At 40.1% G+C, this 21,926-nt stretch overlaps 4 protein-coding genes across 5 annotated transcripts; 2 read left to right on the top strand and 2 right to left on the bottom strand.

Moving 5' to 3' along the window:
* Positions 1-238: 238 nt before the first annotated feature.
* LOC131678237 (RNA-binding protein Rsf1) lies at positions 239-3,292 on the bottom strand. Its single transcript, XM_058958229.1, has 2 exons — positions 3,100-3,292; positions 239-1,584 (listed from the first exon to the last, which is right to left on the bottom strand). The coding sequence occupies exon 2, from the start codon at positions 1,493-1,495 to the stop codon at positions 914-916; it is 582 nt and encodes a 193-aa protein (XP_058814212.1). The 5' UTR covers positions 1,496-1,584; positions 3,100-3,292; the 3' UTR covers positions 239-913.
* A 7,586-nt stretch (positions 3,293-10,878) lies between these two features.
* LOC131678236 (uncharacterized) lies at positions 10,879-12,475 on the top strand. The gene is made up of 3 exons (XM_058958228.1): positions 10,879-11,460; positions 11,515-11,680; positions 11,738-12,475. Exons 1-3 carry the CDS (start codon positions 11,045-11,047, stop codon positions 12,464-12,466), a joined length of 1,311 nt encoding a protein of 436 aa, XP_058814211.1. The 5' UTR covers positions 10,879-11,044; the 3' UTR covers positions 12,467-12,475.
* A 31-nt stretch (positions 12,476-12,506) lies between these two features.
* Positions 12,507-15,017, bottom strand: LOC131678235 (mediator of RNA polymerase II transcription subunit 17). The gene is made up of 3 exons (XM_058958227.1): positions 14,832-15,017; positions 13,005-14,766; positions 12,507-12,815 (listed from the first exon to the last, which is right to left on the bottom strand). Exons 1-3 carry the CDS (start codon positions 14,918-14,920, stop codon positions 12,735-12,737), a joined length of 1,932 nt encoding a protein of 643 aa, XP_058814210.1. The 5' UTR covers positions 14,921-15,017; the 3' UTR covers positions 12,507-12,734.
* A 2,622-nt stretch (positions 15,018-17,639) lies between these two features.
* Positions 17,640-21,699, top strand: LOC131678234 (zinc finger and BTB domain-containing protein 17-like). Of its 2 annotated transcripts, XR_009303609.1 has the most exons (5): positions 17,640-17,894; positions 17,955-19,173; positions 19,232-19,317; positions 19,380-19,919; positions 20,210-21,699. XR_009303609.1 is itself a non-coding variant. In XM_058958226.1 (4 exons), exons 1-4 carry the CDS (start codon positions 17,739-17,741, stop codon positions 19,668-19,670), a joined length of 1,752 nt encoding a protein of 583 aa, XP_058814209.1. In that variant the 5' UTR covers positions 17,640-17,738; the 3' UTR covers positions 19,671-19,926. The 2 variants fall into 2 exon arrangements, 1 of the variants encoding a protein (XP_058814209.1); XM_058958226.1 differs by lacking the exon at positions 20,210-21,699 and having other exon boundaries at positions 19,380-19,926.
* Positions 21,700-21,926: the final 227 nt, after the last annotated feature.

The following is a 21,926-nucleotide window of genomic DNA, read 5'->3' as shown; positions in this document are numbered from 1 at the left end:
TTGGAACTAGAAGTTCCCATCATCCTCAGCAGAAGCTACAGAAACAAAAGCAATTAGCCTTATTCTGCATTACGACGGATCGCTTTTTCGAACAAATGTGATTTGCATTCTCAATAACGACAGCAAAATCAAACGTAATGCAGAATAAGGCTGAATATCTGGTTCCACTCACCCTACAAACCATCCTGGCGAACAAAATGCTTTTTTTTTTTCTTTCGGCACGAATAAAACAATGTACTATATAGTCAAACGCTATTTTTATTATGTCTCTCAGATTTCTTTAAATTGTGGATTTAAAATATGATTTACCCTTTTTCGGCGGTTCTCAGGATAGGTTTGTTATATGTGCAGCAAGCTGGATTTTTATGTTCCATCTGTATTATACCAGTGCTAACACAACTCGTATTCGCGATAATCTCTTTTATTTCATTTTTTCTTCAGAAGATATTGCACCGCGTCTGCATGCTATTTGGACTGGAGTTTCAATCGAAAATAAAATTTGGCCAATTGGGGGTCTTGTTTACTAGTCATCAATTTCTTCAATTTAACATAAATGTGGCTTTAATTTGCTATGCCTTTTTCTATTTTATATATTAAAACACATATAAAACAGTACCAAACCGTGTTTTGGTTAATTTCAAACATTGCTCACTTTTTAGTGTCTGTGATGGAATCAAATGAATGAATCCCCTTAAATTTACGGGTGTTTCAATGAGTCATACCTTTCCAAAAGAAAAACGTGTACCAAATGAACCGTTGTCAGTAAAATAAATAATATCCTGCTTGAACAACTGCCCTAGTTCTTGTGGTGTGTATTTATCAAGAAAACAAGACAAGATAGTTCAAGCAACGAAGTTTTGCAATACACGGGAAAAAAGTGATAATAACTCATTTCAGCTTAAATGTTAGAGGCCTAATATCTACCGCGTCCGCCCACTGGTGACCTTGACCGGAACCTGCCGCCGCCGCTGCTTCTACCTCCGCCATAACTGCTACCGAATCCACTTCCGTAGCCGTCACGGCTCGAATCGCGGCTATATCCACCGGACCCACCCGAAGAGCGACTGCCTCCATAGCTGTCGAAACGACTTCCGCTGCGGCTTCCGCCACGGAACCCTCCGCTGCCTCCGTTGCGGTAGCCGCCACCATCGCGGAAGCCACCCCGAGAGCTTGAACGAAAACCGCCGCCGCCACCGCTGCTAGAGCGTCCGGGAGGACCGCGGAATCCCCGGGAGCCTCCACGGGTGCTTCGACGACCCTTCGATATCTCAACACGTAGTTTCGAGCCGAGAATGTCCTGCCCGTTCAGATTGTCGCATGCAGATTCGGCTTCCTCTTTGTTTTCGAACTCAATGAATGCAAAACCTGGAGGATTGAAAGCTACCCATACAGAGTTCAATTTACCGTACTTGGTGAATTCTCCCTCGAGATCTTCCTTCTTCACTTTATCCGTGAGGTTGCCAACGTAGACTCTAGTGCCCTTCTGTTCGCTCATTTTTGCTTTTTATTCAATCGACGAGTGTGCGTGCCTTGCGTAGATGTCGACGATGCGCTGATTAACGCCGGTTACGTAGATAGCGTATACTGTGGAATTGATCAGAATAGTGGTTCGTAGCAAAATAAGTTACTCAGAAGAAATGTTTTTTTGGGGTTGGTGTTGAACATAGGTTCGATGAATGTGTAACTGAATTGTCTCTACTGTTAGCATCATACGTATGTTTCTATTCTTACGGCGAAGTAACTGTACTAGATATACGCATTGAAAGGCTCTACTCTCTTGCTTGCAGTGATGCTTCAGTTAACACATGCGTCGTAGATTCTTGTATTCGATTTGGTAAATGTGTGTGCTATACTAAACAAAACATTCTGTGTCGTAGAACGTGGCTCGGTTTTAGGATTGTTGGTGACAATCGAAAATAAACAGATGAAGAATATAACTGCACATGATAGTAGGGTTTTGTAGGTGGAAGGCTGTTTAGCAGATAAACGAAGTATCAGAGTTGAAAGCGTAGATGAGGATTTTTTCTCGATGTGAAACAGGAGTTGGCAATCGCTTGTGGACGCCATTTTGTTTTCCACTGTAGTTGAATTTGTATGCTGGTAAGTGCGCAGATGCGAATTTTAATTCGATTGCAGGCTAGTTGTAATTACAATGATGCTAGTTTATTTGCAGAGCGTTTACGATTTTTTTCGTAGCTTAACATGCTGAATGACTAAATTCAGCTGGATACGGAAGGAAGAACTTTAGTATGCCACAGTTTAAGTTTAAAGCACGAACATTTATTGATTTTCATGGAGCAATAAAAAATGATCAGGAGATGATTTTAGTAAGTTATTTGTCATTGGAAAAATAAATCGGAAATATACGAAGGACCTATATCAGACAGGAACATTGATAGAATGACATCAGTTTAGTGGCAAGTCGAAAACTAAAATCAAAACCCATGCACTTATAATAAAGTCTAGCTCAAACAACTTAAACAGCGCCTGCATTGAATAGTCAGTACAGGAAATCAATTTCGAATTGCGTGATCGTGTCTTGTTTTTTCTTGCATGTTACAGCCGGAGAAATCGATTTTTCGCTCGACGTTGACCAAAATGGCGGCGCCTTTTTAACTCCTTGATAAGAATAACTGACTGGAAAATTATAGCCGATGACTCGACGAAATTATTTTTAGCACGCTGAGCGATTCGGAAGAGAAAACTAGATTTTTCTTGCTTTTAGTAAAGAAGCTGAAAACGACGCATACGAAGAAAAATTTGACCGAAGAAATCGCAGAACTTTTGAACTTTCACAAAATGTGGCTAAAACGATGCGAAGAAATCGTAGGCAAATGCGAGTTATGCTATTTTTAGTTCTGCGACTGAATTTGAACACGAAGTTTAATTTTTTTCCACAGATTTTTACTGCATCTCCAATATGGCGTCGTTCTTCGTTTCAACAAGGCACGCACAAGCACTATTCATGGTTTCGTTGCAGAGAATGAAAAATCAATAAGTTTCACTACTACGGAAAAAGGAACTGAAAATTGTCGGAAAAGCAGCTCGTATCGAAAAACGTTGAAATTATTGGTTTTTGTGGTGGCTGAAAGTTGTTACCGTCGAAGAAGAGCTTGCTTCGCAGATGCAGAATGGGCGGCGGCTTTGGCAAAGATGGCGTAGTTGGCTTGAAAATCGCACGTAGGTTTCTTTCGCTTTGGTTTATGTTTCACTGTTAACACTATGAGTCACCACTGCGTTGCGGAAAAAAAACTTTTGACATCCGATTCAGTCGAAAGACGGAGTCGGAATGAAGCCGATGCACTGGGCTAACTGATCGGCAAGCTGTGGCTTCGTTAAAAAGCACAAGGTACACGGAAATGGAAAAACTACCTAAATTAAGTAATCATGAGGATTGTTCCAATGCTTCTCAATACGGTACAGGTGGGCATGTTTTTTCTACGTGTGTGCGGTTGTCATATTTCTTCGATAAGACAGGAGAAGATATGAAAAAGGAAAACATAAATAAATGACGCAGCGGGCTTTTCTGTAGCCAAAAGTTTTGTTTCGGTTCAGTCATAATTATTTTATTACCGGTAGCTTCGAGATAAAAAGTATCCCTAAATATTCGAATCGGAAGATCCGACAAAATAATCACTTTGGAACGTTGTGTTGGGAAAATAACTAACGAATGAAATTTAATACGCTGGGCTGATAGGGTATCAAAAATCATTACCGAGAAAAATCGGCTAATATGCTTATATTCAGCATAAAATTGAATAATATATTCAACCTTGTGAGATTTTAACACTTCTCTCCTCTCTCGTGCCGTTTTGTCTCATGATAGGTTCGTTGGGTCGAGACCATAAGGCTGAACATCAGAAGGCCGAAATTTCATAAGGCCGATTCTAAAAGGCTGAAAAATCAAAAGGCTAAATTTCAAAAGGCAAACTTTTCGCAAGGCAGAATTTCATAAGGCAATTTTTATGGAAGCCGAAATTTCAAAACGCAAACCGATATCAGCATTTCTATAGGGGAGTCTGAGGGGACTTGATCCCCTTTTTTATTTCTCAATCCAGCTCCGTGGAATGATAAAAAAATGAGCATTTTTTGAAGTTTTATATAGTTTTAGGGATGACTAATATTCGCAGAAAAAATGCATAGAAATATTACACTAGACAAGAGATATGAGTAAGAGGTGCACCAGCTCAAAGCTGAAAGCCTCTAAAATAAAGATATAGAAAAAGATATAAGCATTTCTGGAAAACATTAAACAAATGAAAAAAGCTTAGACTAGTGGAGACTCGATCCCCAATTTGAGGACACTTGAAATACACTTCTTTGAAAATATGTTTAAAAGAGCCTGTATTCAATGTTGTAAATGGAGTACGTGTTTCGTATACTTGAATAAAGAAATATATTAGTGCTGAAATGAAATCGTTTATTTGATAGCGTGGAAATTGTTTTTAAACTAAGTAGATTCATAATTTTCGGAACAATTCAAGAATTGAAGTTTACGGCGAGCTCTTTTATTAGCTGTCTGCTTCTTATTTCGTTGCTCCTGCTTTATTTTGGCATCCAGCTCAATTTTCGTTCGAACCGGGGTGTCCGTCAGAATCCGAGTTTCCCCACGCTCCCGACCTTTTTTGCCGGTTTTGCGTGGTGATGCTTTGAGGAATGGCCACAGACGAACAGACATAACACTCAAAAACAAAGCTTCGCCCGCTTTAACGGTCATTTTAAATATATTTGTAGTTGGGACTGCGGCCACATTTGAAATTATGGCGCCACCGACATATGAACAAGCAAATGGGGGATAGACCACTAGTGAAAACTTGTCCCCAAACCTGAGGGGTAACCCACCAGTAAATAAGTGTTTGGGACTATGAATAAAAGGTGGAGCTAGTGTTCTGGGAAAATTGTCGGATCGATGTTTTTTGAGGGAATTCCCTCCTAGTGTTATGTCTGTTAGTCTGTGGAATGGCCTTTTCTTTTCGGGAGTGTTTATTTTATTCTGTCTAGTTCTTGAGCTAACAGGTGTATCCATTAAGTTTGGAGTCTTTGGCGGCTGTGCGATCTGGGAATTCCGATAAGGAACTAATTTCTTCGAGGTTTCTAACTCTTCCCCCTGCGACGCTTTCTGGGAACCGATTGGAAAGTGCCGATAGAAGAAACAGTTCCAACCGTTGTTGTTTTAGCTTTTGGAATCTAATACGCTGCAACGCTAGTGATTGATTCTTTTTCCTGTTGCTCAACATCAGAGGTTGGAACCGTGAGTTCAGTGACATGCTGATCTGTTGAATGATCGTTAGCAGTTGATTGGTTTACTGGTTCCGTCCAATCATCACTTGCACTGTTGTAATGTGATTTCAGCGGACCATAAACAGTTCTATCCAAAGGCTGCAACTTGTGTGATGTATGTGGAGGGATAGTTAACAGATGGATTCCGTTAGACTTCGCATAAGATAACGCTTCAAAGCTAACATGGCTATCATGATTATCCATTATTATTAAACATGGTTTCTCGATTGAGCACTTGGTGTGTTTTGTGAAATGTTCAAGAAATTTTACGAAATTTTCAGCAATCATCCAACCGCTCGGATATGTACTCCCGGCCGTTCCAGGGTAGCAGATGTTGAGCATTCTATACTGCCAGTTTTTGCGGGGAAAGATCATGATAGAATAGATAGGGGCTAGAACCTCCCGCTGCATTAATAGCACAGCATGCTGTTGCTATCTCACCACGTTCACCTGATGTAGCCTTGCCAACCTGTTTGCATCCTTTACCAGCAACTACTTTTTTGGGGTTATGAACAGTTGTCAAGCCAGTTTCGTCCCAATTCCACATGTCGATAGGCCCGAAGTTATGCCGTAATTTAATGGATGTTAGATTGCGAAAAAATTCTTAACATTGTGCTTGTTGAAACTAGTGACACGACTCAAGTTTGTAGCTTGTGCTTTTCTCAGCGACAAAACTTCTCGGCGACGCATGAATCCATAGTACCATTCAAAATACGCTAAATTTTGAGCCCACTTCTTCTGGATGGGTTTATCATTAGCTTGTGCAAACTGGTATGCTAGTTTTGCGGACACTAAGAGGAGTGAGTCCGTAGTTGAGTTTGCTTGCCTTTAATACATAATCCTGCAGCGATTTCTCCTCTTCGTCTGTGAAGGCTGTCGATGACGATCCGTAATAGCGTTTAACCGTCATAAATGGTAATTCGAACCGCCTGGCAGTCGTTTTGATAGGTTGACCCTCTAATACAACAGTCACAGCTTTTCTCAACAAACTTCCATCAATCCAGGTTCGTTTGGCACAACCTTCTTTCGGTTTATATGTGCGAAGCATCCTGCAACGTAATAAATGGTCCGTGATTAGATATTGATATTTTTGTTACTAAATATTATGCGTTTCTCACCTGTTTTTTTCGATTTTTTCTAAAATCCGATCAATTATTTGCAAGCTGCTTGTTATTATGGTTGTGAAACGTCAACTGTAGCAGGCAAGGTTGCTAGTTATACTGTAGTAAATATTTACAGCAAAGTTTCTGTACGAGAAAGCATTCGTTTTCGACAAAATATTTTTGTTATTTTCTGGCAGCAATTACTTCAATTGTGATGGTGTGAATTTTGTTGTGTTCAATGGTGTGTATAAATCATGACGAAAGGGATCAAATCTCAACGAATTTTGAGGGATCAAGTGAACCCATTGCATCTATTTCAGCAAACTTTAGTAAATATACAGTTGAATAAACAAAGCCAGTTCAATCATAACGTGTTAATATACTTGACATTCTTCTGGAATACTGCATGTAAAAATATAGTGTGTAATGGACGATATTATCATTTCTATAAAAGTTTAAAAATTTTGAAAATAAAGTTTCTCTAGCGGTTTTGAAATATTTTTTTTTAATCGGTAAAAAGATGGCTACACATTTGCAATTTATGTTTCTTGTATAAAAACAATTTATGTAGATAAAACTACGCAACTTTCTAGCATATTCGATTAGTGTTTTCTGATCCGCCCTCGAGCTATGACGATGGAATGGCCATTGTTTTGCTGGCTAAAAGAAACACAAATGATTAGTCGCTGTGAAACGACGATAGAGGATATTTTTTATTTGGCCCATGTATCTACTACTGCACTGCCCATGATCGCATATTTGTCCATTTTCTATGGGATTTCCTATCTTTAAAGGACTGATTTGCGATGACGGCCAGTGCACGCAGAAGAAACGTTTTTGAAACAACAAAACGTTTAGTATAATTTCAAACTTGACGAATGACTATTTCAAACTGAAATGGGCGTGTCGTATCCATGGTCGAAGCATTCTCCGCTTCAAAGAGTCTTCACCTATCAATAGTTCTTAACAGACCGAATCGTATTCGCACTTCCATCGGTTTCTCTGCCGCAAAATATATCAACACACGCTTACGTGTGTTCGATGTCTGTAGTCACTGCATGACACGCTGAAACGCACACAGCTGTACTCATTGCTCTTGTATTTTGTCAACCAGTCAATCCCTCTTCTTCTCACAAGGCATATATAGTGAAACTTACACACCAATGAGACTGCTTGAATGTTCTTATCCTGTTGCATTCACATTCGTACCGATTCATTAAGGTGGAATGTATACGTTATACTCACATATTCTAATATTGGAATGATATTTCTTAAAATTATCGGTTTTAGATAAATTATTTCTCTTCCAACAATATCTTATACACTACATCCTTTCTCACCTCTACTCCAACGGAAAATATGGTATCGAAAAATCCAAAATATATCATGAAAGTTCTGTATTATTGAGTACTGTTCTTTATATGAACGTCTCGCGCACAAGCTCTCTGTATTCGCTATTTATATCCCATAGTCCATTATCTTGTATCATGGATAAATAAAATTTTTCTTGTGCACACAAACAAAGAAACAATCGTGACGTTGTAATGAGCATTCGAACCCAACTCGTTTCTTCTCGCACGATGCAACATATTTCCGACGTCACTCGCGCCTTCTCGCATGACTTAAAACAAACCAAATTCCAGATTTGGATAGTGGACACAAACATAATTCGCGTCCTCCCAAATGATTCTTAAACTGCTATCCGTCCTCTCATACGAAACCAAACATAATTCGTGTCTTGTCGCTCGAATTCAAACCTATCTCACCCGATTCGTGTCCTCTCGCACGAATTTAAACCTATTTCGCGTTCGCTCTCACGCATTCAAACATATTCCACCCAATTCGCATCCTCTCGTACGAATCGAAAGCTAATTTGCGTCCTCTCGCACGAATCCAAACATAATTCGTGCCCTCTCGCACGAATTCAAACATATTTCGCATCCTCTCACACGAATTCTATCATCCGATTCACGGCCTCTCGCACGAATTCAATCATGTTCCACCCGATTCGCGTCCTCTTGCACGAATTCAATCATGTTCCACCCGATTCGCATCCTCTCGCACGAATCCACACCTATTCGCGTCCTCTCACACGAATTCAAACATATTCCATCTGACTCGCGTCTTCTCGCACGAATCCAAACATGATTCGCGTCCTCGCGCACGAATCCAAACATAATTCGCGTCCTCTTGCACGAATTCAAACATATTCCATCCGATTCGCGTCCTCTCGCACGAATCGGAGCATGATTCGCGTCCTTTCGCACGAATCGGAGCATGATTCGCGTCCTCTCGCACGAATCGGAGCATGATTCGCGTCCTCTCGCACGAATCCAAACATAATTCGCGTCCTTTCGCACGAATCCAAACCTATTCGCGTCCTCTCGCACGAATTCATACATATTCCATCCGATTCGTGTCCTCTCGCACGAACCCAAACATAATTTGCGTCCTCTCGCACGAATTCAAACATATTTCATCTGATTCGCGTCCTCTCGCACGAATCGGAACATGATTCGCGTCCTCTCGCACGAATCCAAACATAATTCGCGTCCTCTCGCACGAATTCAAACATATTTCATCTGATTCGCGTCCTCTCGCACGAATCGGACCATGATTCGCGTCCTCTCGCACGAATCCAAACATAATTCGCGTCCTCTCGCACGAATTCAAATATAATTCGCGTCCTCTCGCACGAATCAATACAATTCAACCCTGATTCGTGCTTTCAAACACGAATCAATATTCGGTCAAAACGCAAGAAATCTTTAACAAACATGTTCTCATTTGTATTTTCATCTTCTTGATTACCACTACGGAAACTTAAAGGCAACAAAAATACCAATTCCGTTGTACTGTACATGGATATTCTGTCGTTTTTTCCGCACGTCAATATCTTTTCACCTCACACGATCAAACTCAACAAAACTGCAAAAAGTTCCTCTTGCTTTCATTAGTTTGCAAAGCCAAACCAAAAGTGCATGATGCTATTTAAAACGCGAATACATATTTACTTCGCTTTTTTCTCAAGCACTAGTCACTGGGAGCCACTGCGCCATTGTCGTATCCATGGTCGAAGCATTCTCCGCTTCAAAGAGTCTTCACCTATCAATAGTTCTTAACAGACTGAATCGTATTCGCACTTCCATCGGTTTCTCTGCCGCAAAATATATCAACACACGCTTACGTGTGTTCGATGTCTGTAGTCACTGCATGACACGCTGAAACGCACACAGCTGTACTCATTGCTCTTGTATTTTGTCAACCAGTCAATCCCTCTTCTTCTCACAAGGCATATATAGTGAAACTTACACACCAATGAGACTGCTTGAATGTTCTTATCCTGTTGCATTCACATTCGTACCGATTCATTAAGGTGGAATGTATACGTTATACTCACATATTCTAATATTGGAATGATATTTCTTAAAATTATCGGTTTTAGATAAATTATTTCTCTTCCAACAATATCTTATACACTACAGGGCGTTTTTTGAAAGCACGTATTTGGTTTTGTTCAATAAATATTTCTTTTTGTATTTTAAATAGAAACATTGTTGAAACAAAATAAATTTTTTTATCTAACTGTTCACTTTGTTAAAAACCAACAGAATCTTTGTTTGATTTCAACAAAATTTGAGTTGTTCTCTCCTTTGATTGATAAATACAATTTTTTTTTATTTCTTCGAACCTGTTTGTTAGGTTAAACTTATCACGATTTTGTTGTTTCAAACGAAATATTTGTTGAAACCACAGAGAACAGACATCCATGATCGAGCAAAAATATTTAAAAAACGTGTGTAAACATTTTAATTAATATACGATAAACACTAGCGTCGCCACACTAACCTATCCTAACTATCCGTTAAATCCATTCCGGAACCGGTTCGAAATCCTGAATGGATTCAGTATGGAATCTTGCTCGAAGAATACAACTGATTCCAACTCTATCGGTTGATACATTTGAGTTGGAATTCATGCTGGAAGTTCGAACCGGTTCCGGACTCGTTTGACTGGGTAGAGGAATAACCGCTGTCAATTCTGTCGAACTCAGCCACAACAAAACTTGACGAGAGTAGCGCACCTGGTTTGGATATCCCAACTACCTTCGAAACCGTTAGAGATTTTACACAAGTTGAATGATGAAGATGGATGTCTGTTCTCTGTGTTGAAACTATTGAAAAGCCAATAAACGAATTTATTGGAAATTTCAAGCAACAGTATTGATTAAATCAAATCTGAATCTTGTTTGTCACTATATCAAACGGGAAAATTGTTAATTAAAACCAAAGTTTGTTTATTCCTGCTGATTTTTTTTCTGCGTGGTGATACATCCACTTTCGCTATTATTCTGTAGATGTGGCAGTTGCTTCTCACAGCTAGGGCTTTTAAGCTTCGGTTGGTTGTGTTTAATTTTGACGAGAGCCACTTCGTTAAAAAATGTATATCACTCAATATTGTTTAAATTGGAATATTAGTGTGGCTTTTTGACACTAGTGAAACGCACAACGAAAAGTTCCGAAATAATTTTGCGATTTTGTCCCCATCGCCGCAAATCAAAACTAGTAAAACAAATCGAATGTGCGTTTCTGTGGTGTAAATATTTTGCATCTGTTTTGTTTACATCACGAACTTCGGTTACTACCGTCCTGTTACTACTAATGTTCCAAATAATAAAAACTGGACAAACCAAGATGCACGGACTGCATTACCTAGAGCTTCCGCAAAAGGGAACTTCGCCACCTCCACCGTCGTTGATGGTGAGGACAACCTTCCCCGGCAGTGGTACCAAACGGCAGTTTGTCAAGGTAAACGAAGAAGTATTCGTTAGCGAAATCAAAAAGCGACCGATTCTGTACAATACGACCATGAAGGATCACAAACGGTTTAGTACACGACACGAAGCCTGGGCCGAGGTTGCCGTGGCGATGAACTTGTCCGAGCAGGAGTGCAAGAAACGCTGGCGAAGTCTGCGGGATGCCTTCATGAAGGTAGTTCGAAACAAGAGCGAGGAAGAGCAGAAAACCTGGATTCATTATCGTTTGTTGGAATTTCTGCTGCCGTACATAGGAAAGAAGTTAGTATATCTATTGCAAAGATCGATTTTATTTGTAAATTTAAAATTTTTTAGAGGTAAGAGATCCAGAGAAGTTGAATGTTTGGAAGAGTTCGATAATGACGATGATGATGATGCTGAGTACGTGGAATTTGAGGACAGTGATGAAATTTACAAGGGAAACCGAGAACCTATAACTGTCTCCTATGTGACAGAAGACGGAGAGGAAGTATTCCAAATGGTAAGTTTGCATTAGGACACAGACACGTAGATTCATTTTACGGAGCTTTTATTGTAGCTTCAAGATCCAGACAGCATTCCTGAAGGCGCAGTGATAGGGATCGAAGAAACAGAAGATGAAGAAGAAATTGAGGAAGAAAATGAAATACTTCATAGCATTCATCCTTCGGAACGACTCAATGAGGAACTGACTAACGCTAACCAAGATCACCCCGAGAATTTCCTGTACGAGGAACGTTTAGATTCCACAATGTTAGATATTCAGCAATCCTACGAAATGACAGAGCAGCAATCGTACACTCAGGAAACAGTTAAGCAAGAGATTTTTTCCGAGATTCATGTAGATGAGCTTGAAACGGATTCGGTAATAGAGCATCTGGAAGAAGGTCGTGCGACACCCAAGTCGGAAAAAACTGAACGAATGAATCTTGAAAAGCCAGCAATCATCGAACATACTGCAGATCGTCAGGAATCAACCACTACTATTATTAGCGAAAACCAGCATCTTCCTTCGACAGAATTAGCTGTCTTCGATCAACCGTTGCAGCAGCAAGCATCCACTGCACTAATTCAATGTAACTCATCTGGTCGAGAGAATACTCAAGCAAATATCGTGATTCCGCAAGATCCGACTGTCAAGTCCGGTTGTAGCGATTCAGATGAACGGTTTCTTCTATCATGTGCACCAATTTTGCGACGATTACCAAACAAAAAGAATCAACTGGCTCGATTGAAAATTCAACAGTTACTGTTCGAGTTAGAGTACGACGAAAAATATAGCAGTTAATATTCAAAAGACTGAAGTTCTTTCCCGACCATTATTCGATTCTTGTTTCTGATTTACGAGATACAGTGAACATATCTTTACTACTAGTCTAATCGTAATCAATCGGAAACATTTAAATATTATCTGATTGCTATAACCGAATGCTTAAAATTACCCCTCAGTCCATTCGGGTGCTGAGGTCGAGGGAAAATTGTCCCAAATCTGGTTGGTGCTGGTTGCTACTCTCTCTGCCCGTGTCAACATCTAGGAACAGTTTCTCCAGTAGTGGTTATGATTGACTCGTCAGACTCGCCATCAGGAATTCCATCTTGTTGTGGAAGTTTTTACCTTCCATCTTGTCGAAGCGGACCTGAAAATATAACAGTTTTCAAGTTATGTAGATTTCGTCAATATTTAATTTAACAACGGAACAAATTAGAGCAGCGTTAAACTTCAAAAATTTAACATTATTTCAATGTTGCATGTTGCTGTCGATCTTTGTGAAATTATAAACGATCCAAAGCAAATTTACTTCATGATCCAAGTCTACTGAACTAACCTCCTTAAAGTGTCCCCCGAGATGCTCCCAGTGACGGCCCTGTACTAGCGTTCCGGGGAAGAAATCCTTCCCAGGGCTCTGGGCAATGTAAACCTTGACATCGATCTGCGGATCGCACCGAACCTGTACCGCAATCAACCGATCACTGTTGGGGGAAGCCAGTACGCAGGAACTGGCATTTCCCAGCGGTTCCACCGAACCAATCCCCAAGTGGCTACTGTTGGACAGAATCTGCCACGCCATACACTTGGCCAAACTTTGCAGACAAATGATTTGATGTTGGCTTATTTGACAGAGAATTAAATCACGCAATTCTTGCATTTCGTAGGACATGTGCATTATGCGACCATCCCGGCAGATGCATTTTAGTGAGCGTTCTTTCACATGAATAACGAGAGAGGTTCGCAAATTGGCATCATAGCCATGTGAAGTGATATTGATTTTTACACAGGACATTGTGGGACTGTTCATTGCATTCCAGTGAGAAGTGATTTGGGGGTCCTTAACGTCCTTAGCCAGAGTATCCAATACGTATTGGGCACGACGTCGGGTAAAAATGTGCTGAGCCTGAGCGATAATTTGCTCCAAAAGAGTTTGGGACTTGGTCATTTCCAGTAACTCGTAGCGATCAAAAGCGGAAGGCCCTGCGAGCATTCGTTTTTTGCTCGGACCAAGGGGTGCACTGGCCGGATGTGGAAACGGATGATGAGTATGTTTATGATGAAACTCTCGAAGCAGTTGGTGGAGAGAATGTTCCAATACATGATCGTGGTCCTTAATGGGTTCCGAGCTGTTGTTCGAGTCGGAAGATGTCGAATGACAGAGTGAAATTATTAGTTGAATTCCTGGGAGCAATGTTGCTCGGATCTGATTACCAACGACGACGTGGGGAATCGGTGCTTGCAATTGCACCGCTTCTCTTGCCAGTTGATTGAATAATTCTTTACAAAACAGAACATTTTGCGCAAATTCCAACGTTTGTTGCCATGCTCCTGCCAGAGTGCATTGCTGTGTAGATCCCATCATGTTAACGGTTGCCGTACATAAATCTTCTTGATCTTTCTGTGTAATAACTTTAATAAACGCAACACCTTGAAGTTCCGTTGGCACATTTACTCTCAACGCTGAATTGATTTTAGGACCAGATGGGCCGGCACTAGCGGATGTCGTTCCGCTAGCGCCATCTTCGCTCGTTTCCTCATCTTCTGCCTTTGTCACTTCAAACATTCCTGGATGCATAAACTTTGAACCTGCTGTGCGATAACTCAAGTCCCCGATAATAGTATTCGATACTTTTTTCAATCGCCAATTCCTCCGAAGTCTTAGCAGCTCTATATGGAAGTCCGGTGTATTGCGAGTTCCTCCCTGATCGGTGTGGGCAGTCTTTAGTCTTTCTGCTCCGGTCAACAAAATGTTGGCCGCGCTTGCCAAAGCTTTTTTTCTTGCATAGACCTGTACCATTGGTTTAACCTCTGGAGGATCCTGCGGGATCGGATCTAGTACCATAAATCGCTTTTCTTTCGCGATCGCGAGTACATCCGACAAAACGCACACTTCCGTGTAGGCTTCCTTCAATTTGTTCCGCACGGAATCCCACGGCCACAGGCTGGACTGGAAGTGAGCCGTCGGATCTTTCGATTCGTCGTCCTTCTTTTCGTCCTCTTTCTTTATACTTTGTTGCACCAAGTCAATATCGTTAGCAGTTTTGCTGAAATCAATTTTCGCTGCACATTTTGCCAAATGCTCCGAAAGGGTCGGTGGACTACAAATAAAAGTAAATTTTGATTAGATATCTAAATAACTGTTTATGAATGCAGTGAAACTTACAGCTGATATATTTCGGTTCCATCGTAGGCAATCTCTTGAATTTGGTTTTCAATTGGAGCTTCGACACTAATGTTGGCTGAGAAGAACATTTTGGTCTGAAATTTTCCTTATTTTTCGGTTAAACTAACATCAAACACCGGAATTCTGAACCAAACTGAAAATCAACAAGCCGACATTTTTCTACTTTCGGATAGCTGGCTGTCAAATCGTAATGTTTCGGTGTGTTTTCGTTATAAAGCTTTGAAAAATATTAACCGAAAAGCTTATTATAACGAGGGGCTCCTGCCTAGGCTATTGCCATTAGAGCACCCTAGTTAGAGTGTGGCTAAGAGGCCATGACGTATCCAAACGAGCATGGAATTTGACGTATACACAATAGAAATACGTCAAATTTCATGTTCGTTTGGATACGTCATGGCCTCTTGGCCACACTCTAACTAGAGTGCTCTAATTGCCATCTGTAGAATGAATTTTTTAAATTCAGAAATCTAGAGCGTTTTTTCATTACATCATATCTAACAGAAACATCAAACGGAGAAAATCGCGTGCAAAAATTTCCTTGCAGCTTTCAAATTTATTTAACAATTGGGTCATTAAATGAGAAAAAAAAACTTTTTTTATTACATACATCGATAAAGCTGATTTTCGTGATTGCAACAATGTTTTTTCCAACTCAGGAAACGTGAAAGAAAAATTTAAATTTAAAATAAAGAAATATGTTGACAGCCTGGATTTGACACTATCAGAAGTATTTGGCATATCGAATTTCACGACAAATGATGCACTGTCAGAAAAAATGAATACATGTTTTCCCGGTTTTCCCGAAGGGTTATTTTTATTTGACATAAACACCATCCAATGCGGCTGGATGTTGTTGGCTCGAATCAAAACTTGTCGAAAGTAAACAAAGTTCATTTCATATCGTCAACCTGGCGCCCAGGTGGTGAAATCAACGGAGTGCTGGAGCGTTGCCAGAAAAATTTTATTTCCAGATCAAATTGTACTAAACTTCCCAGTTTAACACAGCCGGAATGCTGGCTGGTTCTAATTCGTATTCCGGCTCCGGTGACACAACCGATTCAAGTTAGAATGTTTAAGGGGTACCATTTCGATGCGGCTTAGCCGCATAACCGAGGCCTAGAGGGCGAGGTGGCCACCGACCCGCCGTCGGAAGCAAGCGAACCTGTGATCCACTCGTTTGCCCGGCTTACTCAAACATAGGGGCTATCCCTAGTTTAAGTCCGACTGAGCGGTAGCGAAGTCGGACAGCACGCGCAAAAGCGATGTGGCGTAGCCACATTGGGTGCTGGACACAAAATAAAATTGGCAACGCTAGCAAAATGTAAACACAAATGAACACTCCGGATGAACCTATCGTCAATTGACATTTCGACGAGTTTTGATTCGAGCCAATAATATGGGCCCTCCAATGCATATAGTTTTTTTCATTTTGGGTGTTGTCTTGATAGGCAAGATGTAAACAACCGCAGTTTTCCTATGTATGGTTGCCAAGTTTACATAAGATTTATTTTAAAAAACGAAAAAATCATTTTTACGTATTACAACGAATTTTTTTTGTGAAGTAATGTTATATTATGTATATTGGACCTAAAATTTTTCGAATGGAACGGAAAACTATATATAGCTTAATGACCCAATTAAAGCACACAGAAGGCTATTAATTCTACTATCACTTCTGCATTTACTCCTTGCAGGATCGTATAAGCATATTACATGGTTTTCGCGAAGATAATAGGGAGATAATTTTAGGTCAAATATACATAATATAACTTTATTTCAAAAATAAATTTCGTTGTAATACGTAAAAACGATTTTTTTTTGTTTTGAAAATAAATCTTATGTAAACATAGACAACCATACATAGGAAAATTGTGGTTGTTTACATTATAGAAGAATCCGGTCTATCAAGACAACACCCAAAATGAAAAAAACTATATACATTGTATGGTGTTTATGTTTTGAAATATTTAGTTGGAAAGATGGAGTGCGCAGTAAAAATGTGTGGCAAAAATAAAATATGTTCGCCGGATTTGTATTTTTTCCCAATTCCCAGGAATGTAGAAGATAGGAGGCTGTGGTTACATCGATGCGGCGTCTATGTTGAAAATCCGATGCCCAAGTTACTATCAACGAAAAAAATGTTTGTCTGAGAAATTCACTTCGAGGTCATTATTTGTGTTATTAATCCACAAAAACATACCAAACCGTTTTGCTCGCTAACGGAATGATCTTTGGTGGCCACAATAACCAGAACTCCGTACTTCCGATATTTACGCGCTTCAACAAATTCGGCAATCTATTCTCGATCAGTTTCACATTTTCCATGGTATGCACAATGAGGCCCCGCCAATAACCGGCGAACGAACCGTCATCACAATAATTTGGGGTCTTACCCGATGTACGGCAACTTTTCCATTCTTATGTCAGATCCAAAGCCAGCCTCTGTTATCACGCAGAAAGTTTGACATTGTAAATAATAAAACTTGACAACTAATAAATTCCCCGCACACTGAGAATAAGTTCGAAAGCAAGTTCGAAAATTCTGCAATGCATATTTCTTATAAAGTTTATAAAATTATAACCTGCCCTATAATTCTACAAAAACATTATATTTGTATATTATTTTATAATTTATTGGAAGTGTCACGCCCAATATTTTTCAACATGATTTTAAATAACGATGTCTAGTTTTTGTCAGTGTATTATTGTCACTGCGCTGAGATTGAGCTTTAGGGTAAGTTATAACCCTTCAGTTTGAATTTATTTGGTAAATGTGTAATGAAATTATTGAGTTGAGTTATACAAATAAACAAAAATATGTGCTTCAAAATCTTACTTTAAAATCATTTTTGCTATGAACAGTAATAGCTACACTATAATACATACATGATTCAAAATCCAAAGTTAGTAAAAATGGTAAAACATAAAGAGTTGAACGAACTGTGCCGATTATGCTTGAAAAAATCCGACTCCTTGGAAGGAATATTCAGGGGAAATGATAATCCAATGGTTCTGCGGATAATGGCAAGTGTTTCTTTGGAGGTAATTAGTTTTGCAACATATTTCCTAATCCGATGATGATAATTAACCGCATATTCAAAGGTTCACCAAAACGACAGCTTGCCCAAGAATATCTGTTCCCCGTGTCGGTATCAGCTTGAAAAGACCTATGTTTTCCGCAGCAAATGCCGTGAGAACGATATCAAGCTGAAGCGCCACATTAAGCTGCTTGCGGCAGGAAAAGATAGTTCTCTTGGGGATGATCTGGATGACGACGAGAATGAGTTCGAATCTAGTCTGCAGTACATAAAAATGGTCGACATGAGAAGAGAAAAGGAGAAGCAAAAGGAATGGATGGCTAGAGAAGCGGCATTAAAAAGTGAATTCCAGGCCTCAATAGATTTAGAAAGAAAAGCAGTTTTCCAAGCTGCGCGACAGGAATATGCTAATCGTCGGAACCATATGCAGGATGCCTGCACGAATACTGACGAGTTGGATGGCACTATAATGTCTGCTAGTATTGCATATGAAGAGGAAGTAATTCACACGCAATACATACCGGAAGATGAAAACATGAATCACAATACAGCAGACTTGAAGGATATAGAACCTGAATCATCGCAAGATTGCAAACAAGAGAATTTAAATGTCGTAGATAGTGACATACATGATCAGCAGAATGACATGATCCAATATCTTGATCATGAAGACATGATGGAGTCTGAGGAAATCGAAGAAGACACCAGCAAACAAACTATTTCCGTAATAAACGATGAATTGCAGACCGATTTTGCAAGAAGTGTTTCACCAAAGGAGTTGCCGAACTCGGATCGTTTTGTTATTACAGAGGTTTCCGATGCGGGTTCATATGTACTCGAGGACGAACTGGAGCGCGAAGAACAAAACCTCTACGGACCATTAGATGACTCTGACGAAGACTTGGAAGCTGTCACAAATGCTGTCAAAGCCGAGCTGGCTGAGCAACCGGGTTTTAACGTTGGAGAAAATTGCATCATGAGGGTAGAAAGGGTTCGAGATTTGACAAAAGTTGAAGTACGTGCTGACGATGGTTCTATCATATGCATGGAGTTTAGTACGGAACCGAAGCAAAAACCCGCTTCGCCAGCTAAAACTCTCGAAGCACAATTAATAGGAATATTGAAATGTTCATATTGTAAGAAAGCATTTCGTTCCCGCGAATTACTGCGAGAACACAACGAATCAGAACACCCAAACATGCCCAAGGGACACTGCTGCGATATATGTGACAAGTGGTGTCCAACGAAGAGTTCTTTCGAAAGACATTTTCGAATTCACACAGGTATTGATTGGGTAATCATAACTACTGACTTACGACAACAAACTATTTTCATTTCTAGGAGAAAAGCCGTTTATTTGTGGCGAATGCGGTAGAGGCTTTGTTCAGAAGGAAATTCTGAAGCGACACATGCTGATCCATACAAACGTGAGTACAATAATAATTTCTTCGTGTTGTTGATTCTGTAATCAGCTCGAATAACCTTCCAGGATCGGCCTTTCATCTGTGACCACTGTCCGAAACGCTTTAATCAAAAGGACCAGCTACGGCATCACATCAATAATTGTCACACAACGAATCCAGTCATCACTATCCATAAGTGCACTTTGTGCTCGAAAGAGTTTAAATATTCTTCGGGGCTCAGTCGGCATTTAGCGATGCATTATGGGCGTACTTTTTCCTGTGCCTGCGGTCGCGTATTTAACGACAAAAGTGCTCTCAATCGGCACGAAATGACGCTGCATCGGAAAACTAACAAAGATAGTAAGAAAAAGGCTTAAAACGTTTATGCAGTTTAAGCAATAATATTCTTGAACGTATTCTACATTTGGACGGATTAAAAACGACAGTTCAACGAAGTGGAAGTCGGATTCGAAGCTTCGGAATATTAATTTAAATATTTTGTTCAAAATTTTGAGAGCACTACGAACCGCAAGTGTTATTTCAGATCATAATTAACTATTATGTGAGGTAACATGTCAGGGATGCACATTTGTATCTTGAAAGACGCCACTAATAAAGAAGCATAGGTACGAGTTTTCATCCTAGCGACAGCAATGGTAGTAGTTCAGTTCTTGTTTTGCTTGGGTGAACTGCTAGCATTGTTGCTGCATCTTAGCATTATGCACTAGAACTTCAAGTGAATAATCACTGTATTTGGGTTGAGAAAACTATGGGGTCCATTAAGTGATTGAAGACCGGCTCCTTATTTTTTACTGAACATCACTAAATTTGTCTACTTTTTATCAGTCTAGTCAAGTGTACATAACTATATCTACGAGTACAATACTCTGCCTAAATATTGTGTTTTCCCCATCAGACTAAAAGGAGTCAGAATTTCAAATATGTTCATTTGTTGTACCTTCACCAACACACCTCTTGGTCCCCAAAGGTGGGTTCTTAAACTAATTACATTTAAGGATAGACAATATTTAATTCTAATCGAATTCTTCATCAGATTCAGAAGCTCTCGCCACACTGTTAAAAATACGCGGAAGTCCGGTAACAGTGCTTTGACGACCATAGTTGGTTCTCTCGAACGGTAATCCCAGGTGAAATTTATTGCGTAGGGCTCGAACGCGGGCTTGAAGATGCAGGTGTCCGAGGATTGTAGAGTAATCCACCCTGGCAGACAGTAAGTCCGAGACGGACCGGGCGCGAGAGTGACCCCTCCGAATACCGAGAGTGTTGAGCTGTATTAACTGACAACGGTTTTCGTAGCTCGGCAGCTCAAATATTTTTCGCCAAGGAATATATCGGAGTGCAAAGTGTATAAACCGGCATTGCACAGCCTCGATTCTGTCAACGTCGTTCTGGTAGTACGGATTCCAAACAACAGAACAATATTCTAGTGTTGAACGAACCAATGCGCAATAAAGCGATTTTAGACAGTATCCGTCCCTAGAGTGTTTCGCTATTCGGAAGATGGACCCAAGCTGTCTTGATGCCTTATCTACGATGTATTAAGTATGTGGTTTGAACAGGGGCGAACATTGTGTACTTAATAAGTAAAAACGTCATTTAATGGAAATAGTATTGTTGGTCAAATTTGGTTTAAAAAGATTTTGTGTTTGAAACTATTATAAAATTCAAACTAATTTGAAATTTTTCAACAATTTGAAAATTTTCGGAAGGGGTCCGGACCCCCAGGACCCTTCCACTGGATCCGCCACTAGGTTTGAACGTTAGTGTCGAATCCATGATGACTCCAAGATCCTTGACGAGAGAGTGTCGGGGAATGCTCGAGTTAACAAATAGTAGTTAAACTAAATCGATTCGCGTTTCCGCGTAAACGTGACATTTGGACATTTACTCGGGTATAAGGTTCAACTGAGAACGCTTCAATAAGCGGCCATCTTGGAAAACGAAAAAACACTTGTTTCTCACACAAAAATCTTCTTAAAAATTAATCAGCGTATTCGGGGCATCAGTAGAGTATTATTGATCGATTCTCATGAAGATTTTTCCAATGGTGGGAGAAAAAACTGCTTTTTCGTTTTCCAAGATGTCCCCTTTTTAAGCTCTCAGTTGAACCACTGATCACTGACATACAAGTAAAGTTTTCAACTTGTGTAAGCAATAAAACTGTCGGTTTGAAATGACAACAGCAAGTAGCAACTTGCCACTGGCTGGCGTTTGGATCAGCCAGCGATCGCTATACAGGACTTGTACATTGCTTCGGCTACCTTCGAGAGAGATAGACGTGTTTTCTGCTATCGTCTGCTCGTTGTGAGTTTGGTTCGTGGTACGTTGCCCTTTCGGGACAGTTTTGAGCGGTAGTGGTGTTGGCATCACGTTGGTTTTCTGCCGCGCAATTCGTTTGCGTGGTAAGTAACGCGTCGCACAGTGGGAAAAAATAGACCCAAAACGCGACATTTTTTGAAAAGGCTGGATGTCGTTTACCAGATAAAGTTTTTCTTATGTAAAAAGGGCTGAAAAATTGATTGCTAGTATTTACAATGACCGCACGGTACGCTATCATGCCCGTTTTGCCCCAATTCTCCTTTTCGTTAGAGTTTATTTTCAAAACTGAATAT

This window comes from Topomyia yanbarensis, chromosome 2, assembly GCF_030247195.1.
Source record: "Topomyia yanbarensis strain Yona2022 chromosome 2, ASM3024719v1, whole genome shotgun sequence".
Lineage (NCBI taxonomy): Eukaryota > Metazoa > Arthropoda > Insecta > Diptera > Culicidae > Topomyia > Topomyia yanbarensis.
Note: the sequence above shows the minus strand (reverse complement) of the source record. Positions and strands in the feature narration are given on the sequence as shown.